At 41.3% G+C, this 21,987-nt stretch overlaps 1 protein-coding gene across 7 annotated transcripts in view; it reads right to left on the bottom strand.

The window, feature by feature from the left end:
• LOC110968371 (unconventional myosin-XVIIIa-like) overlaps positions 1–21,987 on the bottom strand; it is a 247,258-nt gene that overhangs the window by 57,697 nt on the left and 167,574 nt on the right. For all 7 annotated transcript variants that reach the window (XM_051958139.1, XM_051958138.1, XM_051958140.1 and 4 more), the window contains 8 exons: positions 12,105–12,216; positions 10,100–10,227; positions 9,673–9,827; positions 9,091–9,214; positions 7,986–8,093; positions 7,639–7,731; positions 4,333–4,443; positions 761–865 (listed from right to left, as the gene is read on the bottom strand). In XM_051958139.1, the coding sequence (XP_051814099.1) occupies positions 761–865; positions 4,333–4,443; positions 7,639–7,731; positions 7,986–8,093; positions 9,091–9,214; positions 9,673–9,827; positions 10,100–10,227; positions 12,105–12,216 (936 nt within the window). The remainder of the gene's footprint in view (positions 1–760; positions 866–4,332; positions 4,444–7,638; positions 7,732–7,985; positions 8,094–9,090; positions 9,215–9,672; positions 9,828–10,099; positions 10,228–12,104; positions 12,217–21,987) is intronic.

The raw sequence follows: 21,987 nt of genomic DNA, 5'->3' as shown, positions 1-21,987 counted from the left end.
TCACTCTGGTCAAATAGTTTTCAATCTTTTATAGAGGTACCATCATTTTTGTCCAGGCCTGTTTCATTAGTTTGTTTTTTTTTAAATAATTATGTTAATCAACAATTCAAAAGTAATGGCTGTTTTTGATGATTTAATTTTCAATAAATTTTTATTTATTGTTACTTTTGTGAGTTTCAAGTGATTTCAGTGAGAATTGTGGGTTTTTCCTTCTTTAACTGAGGGGTACCAACAATTTTGTCCACGTGTGTATGTCACTACAAGAAACTCCACTGGGTTCCATGTGAACAAAAAACAAATATATTGTAGGCTGTTGTCACAGAAGATGCCTATTTATATTGATTTACTTGGACTGCTTTGGCTACAGCATGCCACACTCCTCTATTCCTTTACTGTCAGAGTTGGACATCAGTCTGGACTATCAGAGCTCTCTAATTGTAGTCCGTAAAGCCAGATAAATATTTGATTCAGTCAGTATAAATGACCCACTTAAATCATATAATTCCCCACATTTCCACTCACACAATCCAACAGCAGTAGTGCTAGAACAAATGGCATTACTGGCATTCTCTTACTATCCAACCATGCACATACAAAATGGCATTTCCTGTGAATCCACAGAGGAAATTTATGGATACACAAGTTAAGCGTAGGTCCTGCTGCTGGAGTAGAACGTCTAGGGGGAAGTTAAAGGAAATCACACGTTTTCTACAGGTTGTGCATAAGATCAGTTCCGTTGCACCGTGTACAGTGTAATTACCTTGTCCTGTGCTGACAAAAGCTTTGACTCCAGCTCTCTCTTCTCTTTCAGCACCTTCTGCTTCTCATCATACTCTTCTTCGAGCTGGACTTCCATCTGCTTCAGCTACACACACACAAACAATTAGAAATAAATAAATGGATGATTCTATCTGATCTCTTACTGACTTGAGCAAGTCAGCAATGTCCCTAAGAGCCATGTCAAAAGCAGCTACAGACCCCAAAATCATCTGTGCAAACAACTGTTTGTAAATGTAAAGTGCATTGAACAGTTGTGTCACTGAAAGTACAATTAGTCAGGATGGTCAAGAGTGAACCAAGAACTACCAAAAAGCAGCTCTGTAATGAATTAGAAGCTGCTGGAACACTGATGTGAGTGTCCAGTCAGAAATGTTTTACATTGCCATGGGCTGAGAGGCTGCACGAAGAAAGGCCTGCCTCTAGAAGCAGCACCTTAAGGTTCGACTGAAGTTTGCTGCTGATCACATGAACAAAGAAATATGGAGGAAAGTTCTGTAAAAATCAGAGTATTTGGCTACAATGAGCAGAAATATGTTTGGAGGAGATAAAGTGAAGTCTTTAAACCCAAGAACATCATACCTATCATAAAGTGTGATGGTGGAAGTATTCTGCCCGGGGGCTGTTTTACTGACTGTGGAACTGGTGCTTTACACAAAGTGAATGAAAAAAAGTAGAAGGAGGATTACCCCTATGTTCTTCAAGAAAACCTAAAATCATCAGCCTGAAGGTTGGATCTTGGATGCAGTCCAGTTTTCAAACAAGACAATGAACAGAAGCACACTTCAAAGGTGCTAAAGAAATGGCTGAATTAGGCGACAGTTAAGATTTTAGACTGGCCTCCCAAAGTGCTGACTTTAATGACTTAAAAATGTTATGCAACTGTTGTGATGATATTTCAGTCTCAGTCTTAAGCGATGGGCCTGACACTGACTTTCCCAGAGTCATGCCTAAAATAACATGTCTAAAATATGTAATTTGTCTAGAGTACAGCTAGAGAGAGACGTAAGGCCATTAAAACTTAATGGTTTTATCTACTTTGAAGCATCAATGCTAAGCAAGTCTCATACCAATAGAATTAACAGCTGTCTTGGATGGAGTGTTGACAAGGAAAAGAGTTTAGACTTTGGGAAGTATTAAGGGGCTCAGCCAATTTCATTCTTTAAATGTTCAGGTTTGAAATACCGGTATGATAGGTGTGGTAAAATCAGGGGGCCCCACATGTATGCTTTTTGTCTGAACATTGGCAATAGGTTTTAGTGAAGAAGGGTATCATAATCTTTAGTTATTATCTGGATGGTCAGTATCTGGGAAGATACCTTGCTGCGAATCAGTTTTTGACTCTCAATCAGATTTGAAGCTTGAGAAATTACAGGACAAGAACAACACACTGATTACATACCAAATACTAAGCCAAGAGAAAACCTGTCCGAAGGAGATTGTATTTTCTTACACTTCAGAGGCATTAAATTGAGCAAAACCTTGTGTCATGAGCAAAAATCCCAATCATAAAAAGCTTATACACATAATAGCATAATGCTGTTTCCTCTATCTATCTATCTATCTTACAGTCCATCATCAAATAATATGTTGCCACTGGAAGACACTGTGCCACAGTGCTGTCCACAGTGCTCCCATATTGTCTAAGTGTAGTAAAAGTTAATTATGCATGGGCTAATCTGGACTTGCCTGATGAAGGACAGAGATGGGGCAGTCAGCACCAGCAAAGCAAAAACAAATACAAAACAGCATCAAGTGCTTCAATAACAATAAAGCTAATGATGCACCAAGCTTTCACTCACTCTGTCACACACTCAACGAGCTCCCAAACTGCATATCAGCCATGTTAATATCATGTAGCAGTTAAGCCACTCATGAGAGCCATGATCTTCACATGAACTTAAAAGCCAAATCATTTACATGATCTGACAAATGCCATGATAAATCCTGTGAACTTTTGTTTTAAGATAATAAATAGAGAATATCAGCAACACTAAAAGGGTTAGCTATTAAACTTACAAATTCTGAAAATGTAAAAAGAAAAGCTGATTTAACGCTTTCATGAGTTAATCAAGGACTTTCACTGAATAAGGCCAGCATTAGTACAAAACACATTTTCACAGTATTGAGTCACCCATCCAACATAACATTCCACATGTGTTATAAACCGTCTGAGGCGCTGAGTTTCTGTTTTTATACAAAAGCAGTCAGGATCAACATTTATATATTTCAAAATAAAAGCCTATCAGGAAAAAGAGCATTTATGTCACCTTTAAGCTGGAGGAAAGCTTTTAGTGTGGAATTTCTAGACACTGAGAGTAGCTTAACAGTAATCATAGGAAATACTTGCCTTTTCCGATGACTGGTATTGCCCTGCAACTTTTTGTGATGTGTTGTTGTGGTGCATACAAGAGGCCTGGTAAAGTGACTTTATATGCAACACTCAACTTATGGTAGTAATGTGTTGTGGTCTGCAGGGTGGCTCGGTGGTTAGCACCGTTCGCTCACGGCTAGAAGATTCTAGGCCCACACCGGGACACGAATCCAGTATCTTTCTGTGTGGAGTTTGCATGTTCTCTCTGTGTGGGTTCTCCAGCTTCTTCCCACAGTCCAAAAACACACTGAGGTTAATTAGTAACTCTAAATTGTCCATATGAGCCGATGCGAATGTTAGTGTGATTGTATGTGAAATCCTGTGACAGGCTGGTGACCTGTCCAGGGTGTTCTCTGCCTTCACCCTAAATCTGCTGGACAGACTCCAGCCCTCTGCGACCCTACAGAGGATTACGTGGTGTAGCAGCCCGATCTCACGAGGATTCGTGAAACTGTCACATAAGTTTTAGTTTCGGTTTCGTGTGCACCAACACGATTTCGTCATGTTTTTCGTGCCGCTCACCACGAAATGCGCACCAATGTATTTTAAACGGCGGACTTTTCGTGCCACTCAGAACGTATTTCAAAAGAATGTGTATATTATATTTTTAATGTAAAACCGTGGCGAATCCAACGCTATATTTTGCATGACATCGTTCCTAAACATAACCCTAACCATAACCCTAACCATAACCTAACCATAACCTAACCATAAGCCGGTGGTACACTTACCAATTTGCATAGGAATTTCAAGAATGTCCGGCGGCCGGCGGCCGCAAACGCAATCACACAAGCAGTATACGCCGATGGACAGCTTAGATCGTCATGAATCCGCCGGTATAAACCACTTTCAGATGTGATTACCACAGCGAAAAACATTTCGTGGTGAGCGGCACGAAAAACATGACGAAATCGTGTTGGTGCGCACGAAACCGAAACTAAAACTTACGTGACAGTTTCACGAATCCCCGTGAGACCAGCCGGTGTAGAGATGATGGATGGGTGATTTGTTGTCGTCAGTGTTCGTTTTGCCTTATGTCGTCTGTGTTCTTACTGTTTCTCCTACTGTCTGTCATGCTCTCTGTGAATAGTCTTTACTTTTTGGTGGCCAACAGCAACATTTTACCCTTTGGTGTTCCAGGCATTAGATGGAAATTGTTTATGTACAATTATGCTCCTGACCTTCTTATTGCAGGACTGCCTGATCTCCTCCACCTCATCATCTTTGCTCTCGATCTCCTTGGAATGGGTTTGACGCAAACGCTCCATCTCCATCTCCAGACGCAGCTTGGCCTGAAAGAAACATGCAGATCCCACATTATACCCTCTCTGCTGACTGTTGCTTAAAGGACTACTGAGCTGATTCTCAAGCTCATTTTATATAGTATTCAGAGTTATGAATATATCTATAGTACGGGCCAGTAAACTCTGAAATCTGCCTATGCTGATGCACTCTGATCCCTCACTTGCATTATGGTAATGTCCAAATTGGTTACCCAGGACCTATCCGGTGCATATCTGTTAGTATGACAGCAAGCAGGTAAGACTCGTGCCATGTTGAAAGCGATACGGAAATGGTAAAAGGTCTGAACTTTGTAGAAAAATTGCTATTGTGACTCTGATGTAGAAAAGTGACCAGAGTGTCCATTCAGACATGGACCCAACAAGTTTAGATGCTGTCAGATTAAAGGAAAAGAGTGCATGCCTGAAAGTGGCTTAAGACACTTTTGTTTTCACAGGAGTGTATCTTGTTTGTTTAACCATTAGACAAGAAATGTTCCTTAGAGAAGTCAGCTGGTGTCATCACTTGTAATAACTCACTCAGGCCATGCCACTAAAAAACTTTAACACAGCTTTATACATCACCAGAACTGATTCAACAAGTTACTGCATGTACTGTATGTGTATGACCTAAAAGTAATCCATGAAAAAATAGAAAAGCATTACTGTTTTTGTGGCAAAGATGGTGTGCTGTAATTATTTCATCAAAGAAAGGGGATTTAATTGAGTTTGAACGTGGCATGATTGCTGGTAGCAGACGGGCTGGTCTGAGTATTTCAGAAACTGCTGATGTACCGCAATTCTGATGCATAACCATCTCAATGGTTTACAGAGAATGGTCTGAAAAAGAGAAAATATCCAGTGAGTGGCAGTTGTGTGGACCAAAATGCCTTGTTAGAGGTCAGAGGAGAATAGGCTGACTGGTTGGAGATGATAGAAAGACACCAGTAGCTCAAATAACCACTGGTTACAACCAAGGAATGCAGAATACCATCTCTGAACCACAACATGTCCAACCTTGAAGATGATGGGCTACAGCAGCAGAAGAACACACCGGGTGCAACTGCTGTCAGTTAAGAACAGGAAACTGAGGCTATAATTCAAACAGGCTCACCAAAATTGGATGATAGACGATTGGAAAAACGTTGCCTGATGTGATGAGTCTCTATTTCAGCTGCAACATTCAGATGGTAGGGTCAGAATTTGGCATGAAAGCATGGATCCATCCTGCCTTGAATCAAGGGTTCAGGCGGATGTTGGTGGTGTAATGGTGGGGGGTATATATATATATATATATATATATGTATATATACTCTCTCTCTCTCTCGCTATATATATATATATATATACTCTCTCTCTCTCTCTCTCTCTCTCTCGCTATATATATATATATATATATATATATATACACATATATATACACACTACTCACAAAAAGTTAGGGCTATTCGGCTTTTGGGTGAAATTTCAGGACGAACCTAAAATGCATTCAAACCTTTACAGGTGAACTTAATGTGACCTTCTCTAAGCTTTTGAATGCACATGTCCAACTGTTAAATGTTTCAGTAGTTTTTGCACAAGTTGCTGTTCTCTAACGAGGAGCTTAACGGCAAAAATCACAGCAGGTGTTTGAACCTTGAACTGACCAATAAATGTCCTGGTTCAATTAGAGCAGGTGATTAAACAGTCGTCCTCATCATGCTGTTCACATTTTGACATCATGAGACCAAGACGACACCTAACAATGGATGAACAGTCCCTTGCCATTGCGATGCTTCAAACAGGACGTTCTCAGACGAAGTAGCCACTGAGCTTGGAGTGTCACAGAGTGTCATCAGCAGGTTGCAACAGAGATATCGAGAGACTGGAAGAGTCACAGAAAGGCGTAGAAGTGGACGTCCTTTGGCCACATCCCGTGCTGATGACCGCTACATTGTGAACACTGCCCTGAGAAACCGGATGATGAATGACACTCAACTCCAGGCACATTTAAGGGAGGTGAGAGGCACCCAAGTGTCATGTCAGACCATTCAAAACCATTTACATCAGCGCGGTCTGCGTGCTAGACGACCTGCACGGGTACCTGACCACACCACCAGGCACAGGCATCATCGTCTTGCATGGGCCAGGGAGCATTTACGCTGGACGAGGGACCAGTGGGCCTCAGTGCTGTTCTCTGATGAAAGTCGATTCATGCTGAGCAGAAATGATGGCCGGCAACGATATTGGAGACGTCAGGGAGAGCGCTATGCATCAGCCACTGTTGTCACCAGGCGAGCTTTTGGTGGTGGCGGTGTTACAGTGTGGGCAGGGGTGTCCAGTTGGTACAGAACTCCCCTACACTTTGTGAATGGTACAGTGACAAGCCCATACTACCTGAATAACATCATTAATCCAGTGATTGTGCCCCTACATGAACAACACAGGCCTAATTTCATCTTCATGGACGACAATGCTCCAGCTCATCGAGGTCGCATCATCAGGGAATGGCTGTTGGAGACTGGTGTACTTCAAATGGAATGGCCTGCACTTTCTCTAGACCTGAATCCCATTGAAAACCTGTGGGATCAGCTGAGTCGCCGTGTAGAGGCTCGAAACTCTGCACCCCAGAACCTCAATGACCTGAGGGCTGCCCTTCAAGAAGAGTGGGATGCCATGCCTCAGCAGACAATAAGTTGCCTTGTGAACAGCATGAGACATCGTTGTCAAGCTGTAATTGATGCTCAAGGGCACGTGACGAGATATTGAGACGTTGAAATTTTTTGTTGTGGTGTAACTACCATTATTGTTACCTTTTGTTTCAATACATTTTTTGAGATGAAGAAATCACCATTGCATCCTTCTACTTAAATGTCTTACTTTCATGATATATCATTGTAGCATGAACTTATTACATTTTCCATAAATTTCACCTGAAAGCCAAATATCCCTAACTTTTTGTGAGTAGTGTATATATAGACACACACACACACACACACACATATATATATATATATATAGATATAGATATATAGATAGATATAGATATATATATGTAGAGGAGAGGAAAAAAATGGATTTGATCAGCTACATAGTTTAGGGAATTTTACCAACTTGTTAGTCAGAAGAGAGTGGATCACTGTTGTAACCAAATAGGTGTAACTGCAGTGAAATGTGGCACTATAGAGCTGGCTGTCACTTCAATGGGAGCACTGTGCTTGTCTGTACCTGCTCCAACATCTGGATGGTGCCAGCCTGCTCATCCAGCTCCTCCTCCTGGTCCTTCAACTTGGCCTCCATGTCACGAAGCTGCTTCCTTACCTGGATCACAAAAAATGTACAAAAAAAATGTAGAATAAAATAGGATATAGTAATACAAAACTGCATGCTCTGAATTCAGTGACATTGTTAACAAAATTGCTGTAGCATGAAAAGAATGCATGCTCTGAATTCAGTGCAAAGGGCTTCATACCAAAAAAGTAAACTGCAGCAATAAAAAAAAAAAAAAAACAAAGAACGAAACACATGTACTGTACATAAAGAAGAAGAATTAAAGAGAAACAAAGAAAGAAGACCTTGGCTAGCGATGCCTCATCCTTGGATTCCTGGGAGTTAAGGTCCAGCAGCTCGGCCTCCAGCTGGTCCACCTTCAGGTTGACTGCACACACCTCCAGGTCCTTGTCCTATGGGACAGAAGGTCACAGTCAGAACAGAGGGCAGGGGGAATTACAGTGTGAACATGAAAGAGAAACTGACACAATTACTACAGGTGATCAGGGAAGGCTGAGAAAATATTTATTCAGTTCAGCAGGTAGCCACAAGTTGTTCACACACACAGAAAAGTATTTCCACAATTTGGCTTCAAGATTACATTCCAATATCCAGGCTCAAAAACAGCAACAACTTTAAAATCGCTAAAGACCCACCTCTTGGCATTTGATTGTCAAGTACATCAAGTACAGCCTGACAGCCTGACTTTATCCATTGCCATCTGGTATTTTATTCTTGTTATTATTTTGTTAATTCTATTCAGTTGTGTCTTTCAATCATTGTCCATCCCATCCATTATCTCTACACCGCTTGATTCTCATCAGGGTCATGGGGGGCTGGAGTCCCAGATGACTGAGGGCGAAGGCAGGGGACACCTGGACAGGTAACAGTCTATCACAGGCTAACATATAGAGGCAAACTATCACACTACAGACAATTTAGAGTTAACCTCAACGTGTTTTTGGACTGTGGGAGGAAGCCGAGTACCCGGAGAAAACCCACACATGCACAGGGAGAACATGGAAACTCCATGCAGAAAGATCCCGAGAAGGCCAGGACATGAACTATCTTCTAGCTGCAAGGTCAAATGCTAACCACCATGCCACTGGGCAGCCATTCATTCATTGTGTGTGTTCTTATTTTACTAACTGTACAGCACTTGTTGCTTTTAAATGTGCTTTATACTTAAATCTTAAATAAATCTGACTTTGACTTTACTAAGCTTTTTTTTTTAAAGCAATGAGTTGCATTTGTGTGTAAGAAAGGTTAGGTTGTTAGCATTTACAGCATGCATTCTTATATCTATGCAAATAATCTTGAATAAATAAATCCATTTATATGAGAATACTTCAACAACAAAACAATCCTATCAAAGTTATGGGACACAGTGTGGAGCACACAGATGCACACCTCCAGCTGCTGTCGGAGGCTGAAGGTCTCTCCAGTCAGCATGTCTTTTTCTCGGGCCAGTTTCTCCCTCAGGCTCTTCTCCCTCTGCACCTCCTCCTGGGCAGCACTGAGCTCACTGTCAAACCTGCAGGCAAACGCACAACAACCCACACACATTTTCACACACTACACTGATCAACACATCTATGCAACTCTGATGACATCTGCAAAGCAAAATTCATTTTGTTAAAGATTATGAAAAATTTAACAATTTAAAATGTGCCGTGCTGGTCCCGACGAAGATCCTATATATTACCTCTGTTAGAACTACATCATGCATACTTAGCAACACCTCTACAGCTACACAGCACATCTCTTGGCAGTAGGCTCACATACACACAGTTTAGCTGCAGTACAAATGAGCATTGAGACTTGTCTGCTCCCTCCGCACAGCATGATGCTATAAACAATCAGGAACAGCTATTAGAGTTACTACAGCAACACCACTGGACTCTACATAGTCTGTGGGAACCTTGTAGGTGAAGGTAAAATAGCTGTGTAAAGTCATATGTACAGAAAAACATGGTACGGGTGTGTACTGACTTTCTCTGCTTCTTTTCCAGATCATGGTTGCGACTTTGTTGGCCCTCCAAGTGAAGTTTAGTGTCCTGCAGTTCAGCTGTCAACCGCTGGGTTTTCTTCTTCAGCTGCTGGATGTTTCGTTGGGATTCTTCATAATCAGCCTGCAGGTCGCTTATCTGCATAAAAACATGCAAACAACAAATCTGAGGACAGTTTGCCTTGATGAAAGTGTTACTTTAATATTAATATGCTAACTAGTTTCATGAGGTCGTCACCTGAAATCGCTTTCAGTTTATAGGTGAGTTTTGTTGAAACTTTCACCTAATGTGAAAAACACTTGTTGGTATGCAGAAACAATCCCTTCAACTACTACAGTAATCCTGATTATGATATGACCAATCAGCCAAGTACAATAGTCCATCACAGGGATGCATCAGTGTTTACTCACCCTCCTCTCTAGCTGCCGCTTGTTCTGCTGCTCCACCTCCAGCTTGTCATCAAACTCCTGCTGCAGCCTTTTCTTGGTGAACTCAATCTCCCTGATGGCTCGTTCATACTTCAGTCTCCACTCTCCTCCTGTTACAGCAACATGGTTACAGTCAGAGTTTACTATTTTATTACATTTGCTGCATACCTCTCATATAACACACGTTTATCATTGAAAAAATGCATACAAAAAATGTTTGCCTGAAAAACACATCTACATGGTGCCATATCTTGCAGGGTGCTGAAATGGTTAAAATGTTTCTGTGCTGCAGAGATCCTAATCCCAACAGTAGACAGTTTAGTCTATGCAAAGGAGGAGTGCAGAGGAAAGCTCAACATTAAGGCTTTTGATATCCTGGACTTATGCCTGAAATTCAGACTTAAATCAGGCTGGAAAATCTGGATTACATTATTGAACAGAGAAATATCACTTCCTCAGTGTTTATTTGTTGTCATGATGAACTCTGTATAAATGTTCTTAAAAGAATGTGTGACAGAATAAAATGCCTCAGACAAACATCATGTACAGCAGGTAAGAGCAGCGTCTCCACTGTGTACACTGATGTTTCTTTGCTCTCTCAAGCACACACTATCATGTATTTTAAGGGATCTCTGTGAGGTGTAACCAATATGTGTGGAATGTATTTAAAGTCTGACATGAAAACACTTTTACAACATTGTTCCATGTTATTTCAAGTCTACCAGGGTACAAACCACCAAAGCAGTTGCAACCTATGCAACATGAGGACAGAAATCAATTGTACATTCACAAAGCCTGTATGCCACACAAAGACAACTTGCAGCCTGCCTGCAGGGCATCTGGAACTGAATCCTTACCTCATTTTTAACTTTGAACTGATCCATTTCTAATGTACTTCTTCACAATAGCTACTCTTGGCTTTTGTAAAAGCATCGATTGGACACCAACCCTGCAGTTCCTGCACCTCCACTGAACACCCGCTGAGTTTTCTCAGAGTCTTGGAGGGAATTACTACTATTGCTACGTCTTTATGGAAGCATGTTATGTACAGTTCATTCAGAGAGCAGAAAAAATAACAAAAACAACACAATACAAGCTTGATGATATGAATGTGTGAAGAGACCATCAAAGGTTGATTCAGCTCAGAGCTCCTTCTGTTTATAGAACCTAAATAAAACAAAAATGAAGCTTGTGATGGCGGAAGACTAATTGTGACTACCTATCTCTTTTGTCAACAGAGTTTCCCTGGGTTTGGACCTGTGCCTGGGGAAAAACTGAAACTTTTATATTACTTGTTCAATTTTACTTAGTAACAAAAAGGTTGAATTAGTTGACTAACAGAAAATACAGTAAGAACTAACAAAGAAAATCAAAAACTTCCACCAAGAAACAAACAACTAAAATGTTTCAAATTAGAAAAGTTTGTAAATATGCTGAATATTGTCATTGTGAAGTTGCACCTTACATGTCACATGCACATATTTAATGATAAATATATAATAAACCCAGTAGATGATTACAATTCATATGGAAAGCCGTGTTTAGACTGTTATATGCACTGGAGTTAAAAAGAGTTTCTCAGTTATCTCTGAGTGACCACTGCACTGGCAAAGCAGGCACCCCAACAAAATGCTAAAAAGACAGTGTACAACAAACATTCCTTATAATTCTCAGTCAATGTTATTCTTCTGTCTGAACATCTGTTTACACAGCAGTAGGTAACACAGCTACTAAAACTTCTGTGTTCCACCTCAGCAGCTGTCACTAAGGCTGGATCTGAGAGGGCATCTAATCAAACACCTGTGTAGGTGTCCAGCAGCTTTACCGTACTCCTGTCAGGAGTATTTCTCTTACATACATTTTTATATGTTTTAAAAGCAGCATAACATAAATGTGTGGAGTCTCAGAGGACTGGTAATTACTGCCATGCTGGGGGAGGTTCTATTATTTTGCCCACACCAGGTCTGTGTGTGGAAGTGTGTCTAACCTGTGTCATCATCCTCCATCTCTCCATTGAGTTCAGAAGCCCTGATGAGTCGTGCCTCCATCACCTCCATCTCCATGGACTCCATCTGTTTCTTCATGCTGTCAAACTTGGTCTGGTGTAGGAGAAGAGAGGTTTCTTTAACATGAACACATCTGTTTCGTTAGTTAATTAAGTTGCCATAAGTTGGAGACAAAAGAAAAACTGAAATCTCTCAGACATGTGCTTGATGAGAAAGTTTACAGTCTCTTTTATTATGATGGGATGATTGCATTCCAGGGCAGGAATGTTCAAAGTAGCTCTTCAGACAACTTGTGTGAACTTCAGTGTATTAATTTTGCAAAAACTTTCTGAAAATCTAAAAAAAATTTGCAGTTTAAGAAGAGAACTCATAGCTTATCTATCATGACACTTGATTTGCGGAGCTTTCTTTATGATTCTGAAGGTCACCGTTCACACTAGCTGACTGTTATCGCTGTGGGGTGAATGAGACACAAAGCTAATGGGTACACTCTTTGGAGTAAAGTGATGTATATATGCAGACTTTATGCACATTTCAGTTTCAATGGGTGAAGTTCAGAAAGGCAGATGGGGAAGCATAAGGTTCTGGAGAATAAAATATTAAGATATTCATTTGCCAGGAAATTACAATCTGGTGACTTGAACTTGTAGCAGTGGTCCTGAATTGAGTTATGTTATTGATCGCTGAATAGAAAGGGCAGCCATTGGTTAGATTTGAAAACAGTCACAAAAGACAATGATATCAATAGGGCAAACCGGCACATTATCCATATAATTTGAAAAAGTGCTACCCAAACAGCACATACACTCCCCTCCAAATGTTTTGGAACAGTGAGGTCAGTTCCTTTATTTTTGCTGCAGACTGGAAAACACTTGGGTGTGACATCAAACATTTCAGCATTTATTTCCAGCTATTTACATCTGGATCTGATACACAACTTAGAAGATAGCATTATCTGTAATGGAACACCAAATTTTTAGGTGAGCAAAAGTTTTGGAACAGATAGATTTAAAACAGATTAAAGTGAATAAGACTTAATATTTAGTTGCAAATGCTTTGCTTACAATGACTGCATCAAGCCTGTGACCCATTGACATCATCAAACCTTTGCATTCTTCTTCTGTGATGCTTTTCCAGGCTTTAGCCATAGCCTCTTTCAGTTGTTTGTTTTGGGGGATATTCCCTTCAGTCTTCTCTTCAGCAGGTAAAATGCTGCTCTATAGAGTTTAGGTCTAATGATTGACTTGGCCAGTCTAAAACCTTGGAGGGGAGTGTATAAAAAATACAGTCTTCACTTACAGCAATCATTTTTTTCCTTTTTGTTTCCATTTGTTCTGTCATGTTGTTGTGTTGTATGAACTTGGTGACCATTTTGGCATAAAGTGGTTAATGAAGTGGCGGTACATTGGTGAAAACCAGAACAGTCTTGTCTGTGTAAAGCAATCAGAAATGTAATTGCAAATTTCCGGTGAAATTTGTCAAATTCAGAGAATACTACAAGCTGAACAGATTCTCCCAAAGTTCTGTATTTTTTTTCACTTCTTATAGGAAACACTTCGATCACAGTATAATGTATGGTACTGTATACGTTGCAAGAAAGCATTTTAAACTGCTGTTTAAATCTGAGCTATTTAAGTAATAGGTACTAACTAAATACATACAGACATATTGGTTCTGCAAAGCAACTTGAGACACTCTGAATTATAATTGACGCTATATAAATCAAATTCAATTGAAAAATTGAAAATAGTGACCACTTACAAATTTTGATCTTTTGACATGTACAATAAACTGAATCACAAACATTATAACAGGAAAATCCAAAGAACTCAGTAGAGATTTGACAAAGTACATTACAGTTTTACAGAAAAAAATAGAATTATGGACCTCAAAGCATCTTCAAATTTCAAGATGATCTGTGCAATACAGTCCCTGACAAAAGTCTAGTTGCTTCTCTTAAGTTGTAGGAACAACAAATAACAACTGGACTTGTAGTTGATCAATTGGAATCAGAAATGGCTCATATGAATGACAAAGCCTTCGAGATTATATTTATTATGCCAAAATAAAGTTTTGTATCACTCATTGAGTTTTATCATTTAATTAGGACAGAAAGCTCAGATTTTGCTTGGACAAATGTCTTGTTGCATACAAAAATAATGCTGAAATGATACATATGCATATATACACAAATATGGTATATAAACATCAGAACATTAAGTCATGGTGTCTTGCAAAAAAGAATTAATATTGTATATGATTTCCAGAGCTTGGAGGACTGCATCCATACGTATCATCAATGACTCAAATAACTTATTGATAAAGTCATCTTAAATGGCAAAGAAAACAGTCTTGCAGGGCTCCCAGAGTGCATCAAGATTCTTCAGTTTCATCTTACAAGCCCTCTCCTTCATTTTACCCCAGACATGCTCAATAATGTTCATGTCTGGTGACTGAGCTGGCCAGTCCTGGAGCTCCTGGACCTTCTTTGCTTTCAGGAACTTTGATGTGGAGGCTGAAGTACGAGAAGGAACACCATTCTGCTGCAGAATTTGCCCTGTCTTATAGTTTGGGATGTAATGGGCAGCAAGAATTTCTTGATACTTCAGGCTGTTGATGTTTCCATCCACTCTGCAGAGCTCTCGTACACCCCATACCGGATGTAACCCCAAACCATGATTTTTCTTTCACCAAACTTGACTGTTTTCTTGGTGACTCTTGGGTCAGTGCGGCTTCTGCAGGATTTGCGTTGATTGGGATGCAGTTCAATGGATGATTCATCAGAAAAATCAACCTTCTGCAACTTTCGATTGTCCATCCTTCCTGCAAGCTGTGGACCTTGACAAATGCAACACAATTTTTTGTTGTCTTCTGTTTAATGCTGGTTTCTACGCACTAATTTGACTATGGAGAACACCGCGTGAGAGAATTTGACAAACTGTTCTTGTAGATACAGGGATTTCTGGCGACCAGTTCATGTGTAACTCTGTTGCAGTTGATAAAGGGCTGGCCCTGGACTGTCGAAGCAACAAATGCTCTTCTCTAACAGGTGTCTGCCTGACCTGGGCTTGTCATAAACGTCACCAGTTTCTTCAGATCTTTTTCTTATCCTCTCTACTTGACATTTGGATACATTAAAGCTGTCTGCCACCTCAGCAGCAGACTTGGTCTTTAGGCTCTTGATGATCAGCACTTTGGATCTTTGGCAGGCTCTCGGGGTCAGGTTGGGTTTCATACAAAGGTCTTGTGTCTTGGGTTTCTTTTTATACACACCTGGGAATGTGTCAGTTACAGTATTTGTCACAGGTGAACTTCTAATCTGTGATTGGTTGAATCATTTAAAAGACATGACAAGACTTTTGTCCTTGCAAAAACAGATGTCACGGGCTTTACCAAGACGTGAACATCAGGACACTTTATGACGGGTTCAATTTGCACCCAGTTATTAATGTGAAAGCCCTTGAATTAAAATGAACCATTTTTTGAGGTCACTGCTTCAAGACCTCCACCATCATCTAGGGCTGAGTACCGAACTTCGGTTCTTTAATGGCATCGACCGAAATGTTTCGGTAGTAATGAGTATCAAAATAAGCCTCGTCTTTTGATTCCATGTTCCGGTACTTATCACGTGATTATGATAAAGCAAACCTGTGATTGGCTGTAACATTACACGTGATTGTGGCAAGCCAGAAAAAAACATGCTGTGGCGCCCCCCCCCCCATCCCATCCATTAGGTACATTGATTTTACTGCAGTTGTGTAGCGTGTCGTCAAAGTGGGAAAAGACGCCTCTGAGGTGTAAAACGTGGCTCTACTTTTGTAAAATGGACGCCAATAGTGCGCGGTGCAGTATATGCCAAAGCGGGTGGTAAACTCCATCAAAGGCTAAATACCGGCACGAGACCGATAGTCGACAAGTACCTTAAGGGAAAGTTGAAAAGAACTTTGAAGAGAGAGTTCAAGAGGGCGTGAAACCGTTAAGAGGTAAATGGATGGGGTCTGCGCAGTCCACCCGGGGGATTCAACTCGGCGGGCCAGGGGCGGCCGCTCGGTGCGGGAGGATCCCCTCGCGGGACCTCTCCCTGGGTGCGGGCCATCCCCCGCCCGGCGCATTTCCTCCGCGGCGGTGCGCCGCGACTGGCTCCGGGTCGGCCAGGAAGGGTCCGGGGGCGAAGGTGGCTCAGTATGTACTGAACTGTACATTGCTTGTAAATGTTCTTTTGCACTGGAAATCACTGGAAAATTAAACTCGAGATGTGAAAAGTAATGTGTAATGCAATTTTCATTCTGTTAGAGTATATATTGTTAAACTGGTATCGAAAAAAGTATCGTTTAGGAACCGGTATCGAAGTGAAGGTATCAGTATTGGTACTGGTATTGAAACTTTTAGATTGATACCCAGTCCTACCATCATCCCTGTTCCGAAGAAGCCAAGACCCACTGGACTTAATGATTACAGACCTGTCGCTCTGACCTCTGTACCTCTGTGGTGATGAAGTCTTTTGAGCGCCTTGTGCTCCCCACCTAAAAGCCATCACAGACCCTCTTCTGGACCCCCTGCAGTTCGCCTACAGGGCCAACAGGTCTGTAGACGACACTGTCAACCTCGCTCTCCACTTCACTCTGCGGCACCTGGACTCAGCAGGAACCTACGCCAGGATCCTGTTTGTAGATTTCAGTTCTGCTTTTAACACGGTCATCCCTGCCCTGCTCCAGGACAAGCTCCTCCAGCTGAGCGTGCCTGCCTCCACCTGCAGATGGATCACAGACTTTCTGTCTGACAGGAAGCAGCATGTGAAGCTGGGGAAGCCAGTCTCTGAGACCAGGACCATAAGCACTGGCTCCCCCCAAGGCTGTGTTCTTTCCCCACTATTGTTCTCCCTGTACACCAACAGCTGCACCTCCAGGCACCAGTCCATCAAACTCCTGAAGTTTGCAGATGACACCACCCTCATTGGACTCATCTCTGATGGGGATGAGTCTGCTTACAGACTGGAGGTAGACAACCTGGTGACCTGGTGCAGCAGGAACAACCTGGAGCTCAACACCCAGAAGACAGTGGAGATGGTGGTGGACTTCAGGAGGAATGCAGCCACCCCCTGCTCCCATCAAGCTCTCTGACTCCACAGTGCTCACCATGGACTCTTTCCGCTTTTTGGGATCCATCATCTCCCAGGACCTGAAGTGGGAAATGAACATCACCTCCATAACCAAAAAGGCACAGCAGAGGATGTCCTTCCTGAGGCAGCTGAAGAAGTTCAACCTGCCAAAGACTATGATGGTGCACTTCTACACGGCCATCATAGAGTCCATCCTCTCCTCCTCCATCACCGTCTGGTACCCTGCAGCCACCACTCGGGACAAGAGCAGACTGCAGCACATCATCCGCTCTGCTGAGAAGGTGATCGGATGTAACCTGCCATCTCTCCAGGATCTGTACACCTCTAGGACTTTAAGGCGTGCAACCAAGATCTTGGCCGACCCCTCTCACCCTGGACACAAACTTTTTGAACCCCTCCCCTCAGGCAGGAGGCTGTGGTCACTCAGGACTAAAGCCTCTCGCCACAAGAACAGCTTCTTCCCCTCTGCTGCATCGCTGATAAACACTGCCCGTGCCACTGCAAATCAGCTCTGTTGACTATATCAATTACTACTGCGTAGTAACTGTACATACCTTGTCTATTTTATCCATATTTCTTACATCTCTTTACTTACTATTTTATTTTATCTGTACTTGCACCAAGAGCACCAGAGAAAATTCCTTGTAAATGTAAAAACCTACTTGGCAACAAAACCGATTCTGATTAGAAATAAAATTATATGCCATTTAAGGTTACTATATCTTTATGTGACAAGACTTTTGTCAGGGACTGTACGCAAAAAGGGGTATGAGTTAGCTAAAACAAACTAAAATCAAACTCTTGGAATGGGCTTCTTGAAAAATTGACCTCAACCCTGTGGACATCTCTAAAGAGACAGGTGCTTGCAAGAAAGTCTGTCTCGCTGAAGTGAAAATGGAGAAGCACAGCCCAATTTCAGCTGTACCTAAGTTTTGTTATATTTTTTGAAAAGGATATACAATTAGGTTGCTTCAAAAATGGAAATGTGTTTTGTGTCACCAGGAAATGTTTTACCAATTTTTCAATTACCAAAAAAGGCACAGTTAAAAAAATAACTGTCATCCCCAAATGACAACATACATGGATGTCCCCAACACCACACTTCTGAATGGTATTGTACATCTAATCCTTCCCAGTGCAACATTCCCAACGTGCAGTCAATACCACATTGCCCCCTTTTGCCTCTCCCTCAATCACACTCAAGAAACGAAATAAATTTAATGTTATTATAAGTCAACAAATTTATAGGGAACTCCTCCCCATGGCGATCTGAGCAATCTATTTCAACAACCCTCCAATGAAAAAAATAGAAATAAAATCAGACAATGAATACAGGGAGCGGGGGGAGGGCAGGTGTGGAAAGTGGTGAGTGGTTGTGTAGATGTGAGAGAGGCACTGGCAGCAGCAGAAGAGAATACTGATACTGATATATGGCAGAGAAAGACATGGAGACTGTGTGTATCCATGAAGGACTCCAGACAGAGACTTACTGTTATGGGTTTAAGTGCAGCTACAGCTGACCTGGTGTTTGATAAAATATTCTTTGAACACATTTACAGATATATTCTTTTCTATTCCAAGTGTGTTGTCCATTCATAAAGCAAGTACATTGTCTTCAACTAGGCAGATTTTATTTCCATCATCGTCACTCTGTGAAGGGATCATTTCATTGCCAATTACTGCAGTCAATGACACCTCGCTTTGCTTCTTAAATTAGCCACAGATTCAGAAAGATGTCTAACACAGAGCAAGTTTACTCCTTGTTTCTGGAACGGTTGATGCTACGGGTACGGACCCGTACCCGTAGCATCTGTACTAGAGGTACGGACCCGTTAAGGTCACTGAAGAGCTGGCGCCGGTTAACTACTATTTGCTGCACATTACAGGCAGTTTATATGAATGACTCTGACGGCGAACATTGTATAATTTAACTCAAAATACACCGTCTCCTCTCACACTTTAGACATTGCAGTTTTTACGCTTTTAGACGCCGTGTCTAAATTGTTTGAAGTCCAGTTCCTATTAATTAGTTTACCGCGTTCAGTGGTGGAAGCGGCTGACGAACTCCATTGCAAATGTTCCCATTTAATTTCGGACGCTAATTTACAAGATAAAGTTAAGGATGTCGAATATGAAACAAACACTCGTGAATGGTGAGGAGCAGCTCTTTAATTCGGCATGAATTAAAAAAACCCACAAACTCGATTTACTGTGATATTGTGAGATTTGTTTGTGGTTATGTAACTTAGCCATTCAACAGAGTCCGCTAACATTAAAGTGACTGACATGCAGTGTCTGTGTTGACAGACGTAGAAAATATGTCAGGGTTTTGTTTAGGTTGTTAATATGTAATAGTCTGTCGCTACTTTTGAAGGTAAAAAAAATACTTGTAGTTTGCTGGCTGTTAGTTCCGCCATTTGTTTTGTTTGCTGTTTGTGCTTTATTAGAACAGGGTCACGTGAATAAAAAGTTTTGCTATTTTTAATAGTAGTGCTGATTTCAACCCCCAAATCGCTGTCCGTGAAAAAGTCAGATAATGATATTTATAAGACATTATGCATGATAGAAAAGAGAACAGCAGATGACTGACATGACAGGCTCGGCACGCAGATTCACCTCGAATCACAGAAGCGCCTTCATCACTCGGATTACCAAGCCGGCTCATTAATATTTATGTACGTCGGATTACCAGCCAATCACAAAGCGCGTTCATCAGCCGGCTCATTAATATTCATGTCCGTCTCATTAATATTTATGATAAGGGAAAGTGCCGTATCCGTAGGCCACAGGCTACGGGTACGGGTCCGTATCTGTAGACACTACCTTCTGGAACAGTGCAGGTATTGTGATGACATGTTAGCAACTGTTTTGAAATTTCATTATTGTTTTGTCTAATTATTACTACTACTAGTAGCACTGCCATATCTGTAGTTTTGTCCTCTGAATACTGACTGCAGTTACTAGAGGTATGGAATATTCTTTTTACACTCAGGTAGCATTTTACAGGTGAAACTGGTAGCTATACAGGGCATTTTGAAGCAATGATCATATCTCACAGCCAGTTGTGAACAGATGGTATTAATGAGACTTAAATTAGCAACTGTAAAAGTCTGTGCAGTTAAACTGCTTCCAAAGAATATAAAAGTTTTAAGATAACACTACTGAAATGCTCTCGCATGAAGCCCGATGTGACCACTAAATTAGGTGGTCCATTTATTGATTTACAGGCTCATGAGGTCTTCATTTTAAATATGCGTACAAAAACTAACCAAAATAAGTGAGTTTTCCAGTAACAATCTACATCTGCATTCACTTAGCATGATCAAATTTTAGGTTTGATGTCGACTAAAACGTGCATGCACAATCTTTAGAAAAATATATGTTTTTATGGGGTACACAAATGAGACAGAATTCCATCACAAATGTTTCAGGTTTTTCTCACAACCCCCATTTTAGCTGCCATAGTAAAGAGGTACTTGCATCACTTCCCAGAGAAGAATGTGCGGAAACAGTAAGGCATCAGGACTTAGCCTTGAATGAGTCACAGATTGAGAGAGCCCTAGGTGTTAAATGGTGTGTCTCTTCAGATCAGTTTCTCTTCAGAGTAACTGTGAATGAACATCCACTTTCTGGAAGAGGAATTTTGTCAACAGTAGCCTCAATCTATGACACGCTTGGCTTTGTAGCTCCTTTCATTCTAGTCGGGAAGCAAATACTCCAGCAGATGTGCCGAGACAAAACCGGATGGGATGAACCACTATCTGATGATCTTCGGTCACAATGGGAATCTTGGCTCCTGGATCTGCGAGACCTAGCAGATGTCAAAATTCAGCGAAGTTACCTGCCAACAAGTCTTGGAAAGGTCCAAAGATATGAACTCCATCACTTCTCGGACGCTAGCGTCACGGGCTATGGAGAATGCACTTACCTAAGAGCAGTCAGTGCAACGAGACAAGTTCATTGCTCTTTAGTCATGGGCAAGGCTAGAGTAGCCCCCACAAAGGTGACTACAGTACCCAGACTTGAGCTGACTGCAGCTGTTGTTGCCGTTCGTACAAGTGACCTGCTTGGGAAAGAGCTTGAACTCGAAGTTACAGAAGTCTTCTGGACAGACTCAAAGGTTGTCCTCGGTTATGTTAATAATAAGGCCAGAAGATTTAATGTGTTTTTCTATGTCCCGATTGAGAAGTATCAGGCGGAACTAATGTTCTTTGGTTGCAGTAGCGTCAGGTTCATTTTAATTGACGGACATTATGATCGAAGCAGACGTGAATGACCGGTGTATAAGACGTTGAAGATGCATATGAAGACTGAAGTTTCCTTTCTTTAATTCCATTTGGTTAATGCGGCCAATGAGGTACGTGTCTGTGTGTATATATTTCATTTTATTTCTGTATTTGTAAGCGTACTCTGTGTAACCTCAGTTTAATTTATGTTTGTGTTTGTTTAGTTCTTACGACATAATTTCACGCCATGAAAGGGGAAATTAAACGCCTGTACCAAAAGAACGCCTTGTGTCGGTGATTGACTGAACGGGAGCTACACCCATTATATGACCGTGAACCTAATTTGGTGAAAAGTTCCAGTGTTGTTTTTAAATGCAGCACAGTAAACACAGCCTCACACATAATACTCTGGCAACATTCAACGAAAGACAGAAGGGGTGTGTACACAAAAGCCAAAATGCTTAATGAATCTTAGAAAAGATATTTTTGTTCCAACTAATGACTCACAACAGAATAAAA

Source organism: Acanthochromis polyacanthus, chromosome 13 (genome assembly GCF_021347895.1).
Source record: "Acanthochromis polyacanthus isolate Apoly-LR-REF ecotype Palm Island chromosome 13, KAUST_Apoly_ChrSc, whole genome shotgun sequence".
NCBI lineage: Eukaryota > Metazoa > Chordata > Actinopteri > Pomacentridae > Acanthochromis > Acanthochromis polyacanthus.
Note: the sequence above shows the minus strand (reverse complement) of the source record. Positions and strands in the feature narration are given on the sequence as shown.